Raw genomic sequence first — 4,231 nt, 5'->3', positions numbered from 1 at the left:
TGCTCCCGAGAGCAGAGCTGTGGAGTCTGAGCTCACTTCCTCTTCCTCCCAGCATTCTGTTCTGTTTACTCCACCCACCTATGTTCTAAACTATGAGCCCAAGCAGTTTGTTTATTACTTAACCAATGAAATCAACAGATTGATATATGACACTCCCACATCAATAATGTAAATCATAAAATATGATTCTCAGTGGCTAGTGACTATCTGATCACGTGGGTAGCCGTGGGTGGCTACTGTCTGCTTTTTTGGGTGTTGTAAGTGGTGGAGGCCTTTCTACTCTATGTAGGTAGTATTTTTAAGGTGAAAAATACTGACTGGTTGACTCTTGAATGTGCTGCCTTTGCCAAGCGTAAATTACAGTGAGTGTGTAGGAAGGCCATCCAGGGGAGCTCTGATTTCAGGGGAGCTCTGCCTTCTCTGTACCAGGTACTTTCGTGCCCTAAGCCTTAAGCCAAGGTTCCAGATCTCTTACGGCCTGTTATCTCTCACAGTCCTATTGCTATAGGTACCGCTGTGCCGCTCGAAGCCAGAACACACCAGATAGCTCTGCATCCAACCTGGGATTCCGTTGTGCGGCTGACCATCTGCCCTCTGTGGACTGACAGCCAACGGGAGCCTTTCCAGATCCAGGAAATGGTTTCTAACTTGCAACCGGCTTCCTCCCGAACTCCGAACAGATCTTGTATAGAGAATTCCCACTTCAAGAGAGTAACATGTCTGCCCAGTGGCCAAAGGAACTGTCTTGCGTGACCAAATTGCTGACGTGTGTCAGTGCTTGTGCTTTATCGTGTGGTGCATCTTTGGGGATCATCGCCATGTTTTACTTTGAGAGCCTTTTGAAGAGGAAGGAGAGAACTGAAAACCTTGAAGTCTTGCCCCAGACTCTGCCACAGGGCTAGGCCCTGGGGACCAGTACTTCATCTGCCTGGGCTTCTGTCCCCATCATCAAATGAGGGGATGGACAACAAGGTCTCTGAGACTCTCTCCAACTCACAGATTCTATGTGTAATAGCAGAGTGTATTGTGATTACATAGTGAGAATTTATGGCAGATTATTTTTTAGCTATTTTTTTGCCATGTGTGAACCATGGGTTATACTAATGATATAAGGTGAGAATCCTCTTCTATATTATTTTCAGGAAAGGGTAGGGTGTGAGTCTTTTATATTCCTGCTGCACTTTGTTCTTTTGTGGAAATCAGTGTCTTTTACATTGTTGTGACAAATCTCATGTGGACCAGTGATGGGGACACTCAAGTTCAGAGTTCTGAACACACAGGAATGCCTGTGGAGTGACTCTACTGTCCTTTATCTTTTAGCATTAAGTGCCTTTGGCTCAGAGGGACAGTTTGAAGCCCTCTTTCCCTTTCGCCCCTAAGCCTTCAGAGAATGTGAAATGTGTACTAATTAGGGAAAGTGTTGAGTTCCGGGTACGAAGGCCTTGAACAGACTGCATTCGGAGTGTTCGTTAAATTGTACTAGAGAGATGGGAAGTCTCGTTGACTTTGAGATACCAGATGCTTTGAATCATGCACTATGTCAAATAAACTGGTACCCCCCATCAGACTTCACTCTTTCTTCCTTGCTCAACTTTTTTTCTCATTCCCTCCTTTATGTTTTCCTTTTTTTAAAAATGTGATGCTTGTATTTTTTGTTTGCTTGAAAATGATTTTTACATCCAGAGGTTCGTTGATACCTTTGATCCATGGGTATTTGTGGTATTTTTATTCTGCGAAGCAAGGACATTCTGTTAGGAACCCATTATAACCTCACTACTTCTTGCCACAATAGAGGATGCAAAGTCAAGGGCATTGCTTTGATGAGCAGATGCGTCAATGCCAGGAAGACACTTCTTTCAGAGCAATGGCTTTCTTAGAATCCACCCAGGTTTCCAGGTCCCTGCGCTGTTTTTAGCCCGGCAGTTGAAGAAAGGCTATCTTCATGTTAGCTGTTCAAAATGTCAATCAAGTAATACTTAGAACTAACTATTCAACACTGTTGCTGTTACCCTTTACTTTAAAAGCTACATTAGTGTGTGAGGGGTGTAGGAGGTCCTTCTGTATTTGTGTTGCTTTCAGTGGTTATTAAAGAAACTGCCTTGGCCTAGTTGATATGGCAGGACTCAGGTAGGAGAAGACAGAACAGAATTCTGGGAGGAAGAAAGCAGAGACAGGCAGGCGCCATGAAACTCCTGTCTGAGACTGATGCTGGTTAGGGTTTTTCCCTGTAAGCCACGACCTCATGTGATGGAGGAAGGTCATTGGCTAATAAAGAAACTGCCTTGGCCCATTTTATTGGTTAGAACATAGGTGGGTGGAGTAAACAGAACAGAATGCTGGGAGGAAGAGGAAGTGAGCTCAGACTCGACAGATCTCCTCTCTGGAGCAGAGGCCATGCTCCCCTCTCCGCGGCAGACGCAATGAACTCCGATCCAGGATGGACGTAGGCTAGAATCTTCCCGGTAAGCGCACCTTGGGGTGCTACACACATTATTAGAAATGGGCTAGTCCAGGTGCGAGAGTTAGCCGAGAAGAGGCTAGATATAATGGGCCAAGCAGTGTTTAAAAGAATACAGTTTGTGTGTTGTTATTTCGGGTAAAGCTAGCTGGTAGGGGGAGCCAGGCGGGATAAAAAGCAGACCTGCAGCTCATATTACATTCGTGCTGTTACACAGATTGGTAAAAATGGGTTAGACCAGGATGTGAGAGTTGGCCAAGAAGAGGCTGGATATAATGGGCCAGGCAATGTTTTAATTAATACAATTTCTGTTTGGTTATTTCGGGGGCTAAGCTAGTCGGGCAGTGGCACCCAGCCCTCACCTCATACTATATGTGAGCACATGTGTACTTGTGCATGCACAAAGACAGGAAGACAGCTGGTGGGAGAGTCTGCTGTTGGGTCTTCGGAATCAAACACAAGGCTTCAGGCTTGGTGTCAAGCATCTTTAGTCTCAGGGCCATTTTACTAACCCACCTTTGGTTTTTGAGATAGGGTCTCACTCTGTAACCTAGCCTGGTCTGAAACTCACTAGGTTGACCTTGAACTCCCTTTTTTTCCTCAGCCTTCCAAGTTTGGGATTATTGGCATGCACTACTGTGCCTGACAGTGGCTGTGTATTTATGCAACCTCTGAACAAAGTAGTCGTATATATGTGGACACATTTATGACTACTTTGTGAATATAAACTGTTTCTCTAAAAACTTGTAAGTGATGATTAATCCCACTCAAAAGGAAAAAATAACGAACACTTGTAGGAAGTGGCTTCTGTAGGAAATAAGGTTTTTATTTTTAAAGTCTCTATTACTCCTGTACTGTTTTTGTTTTTACTTCTTACCTCCCACCTTTGTTTATGTGTGTGAACACACACACACACACCTGTAATGTGCTTTACATCTTTATAGAGTATATATTTTGGCCTCTTTTCCCTGTTAATTAATGTTATACATCATAAATATTCTTGAATAGTTTTTGGCAGTCCTTCTAGCTAAATTTTTAGCAGCAGCATGGTACTGGAGAACATTTCATCAAAATCCTAGCATATTCTAGGATTTAAGAACCACATATCTAGTTGACTATAGCATACTCTCATAATCACATTGACATATGAATAGGCAGAATGTAATAATAACAGTTTTACATTTCCGTCCCATAAATGAGATTCTGAATGTGTTAGTTACTTGTCTTATCCTTGGACCTGCTGATTCTGGGCTTGTGGTGGAGACAGATCATTGCAGCAGAAGCATGTAGAAGAGGAGGCTATTTACTTTGTGGAAGACAGGAAGCAGAGAGAGGTAAGGGATCCTAGGGATAATGTTTGCAGAAACACCTCTACTGACCTGCTTCCTCCAGCTCGGTCTTACCTTGTAAAATTTCTGCAACCTCTGAAAATAGAACCACCAGTTGGGGACTGAATGTTCAAAACCTGAGTTTGGGTGGGACACTGCACAGTCAAGCAATTAATGCTGAAAGTTTTTATCTCCTGCAAAACTGCATACATACACATAACACGGGTACATATGCATACAGACATACATACAGGCACATGGACCCACAAAAATACACACAAACACACAGGCACACATAATGCAGGCACATACACACACAGACACACACATAGGCACACACTCAGGCATGCACACAGACAAACACACAGGCACACATAATGCACATATACACACAGACACACACACAGGCACACACTCAGGCATACACAGACACTCAGGCATGCAC

The 4,231-nt window shown here is 43.6% G+C and overlaps 1 protein-coding gene across 1 annotated transcript in view; it reads left to right on the top strand.

Annotated features, from left to right (window-relative positions):
• Positions 1-2,078, top strand: part of Sumf1 (sulfatase modifying factor 1) — a 91,934-nt gene extending 89,856 nt beyond the window's left edge. Inside the window, exon 9 of the mRNA XM_005364965.2 lies at positions 495-2,078. Coding sequence (XP_005365022.1) covers positions 495-605 — 111 coding nt within the window. The 3' untranslated portion in view covers positions 606-2,078. The remainder of the gene's footprint in view (positions 1-494) is intronic.
• Positions 2,079-4,231: the final 2,153 nt, after the last annotated feature.

Source organism: Microtus ochrogaster, unplaced genomic scaffold, assembly GCF_000317375.1.
Source record: "Microtus ochrogaster isolate Prairie Vole_2 unplaced genomic scaffold, MicOch1.0 UNK1, whole genome shotgun sequence".
Classification (NCBI taxonomy): Eukaryota; Metazoa; Chordata; class Mammalia; order Rodentia; family Cricetidae; genus Microtus; species Microtus ochrogaster.
This window is presented reverse-complemented; position numbering and strand designations above follow the sequence as displayed.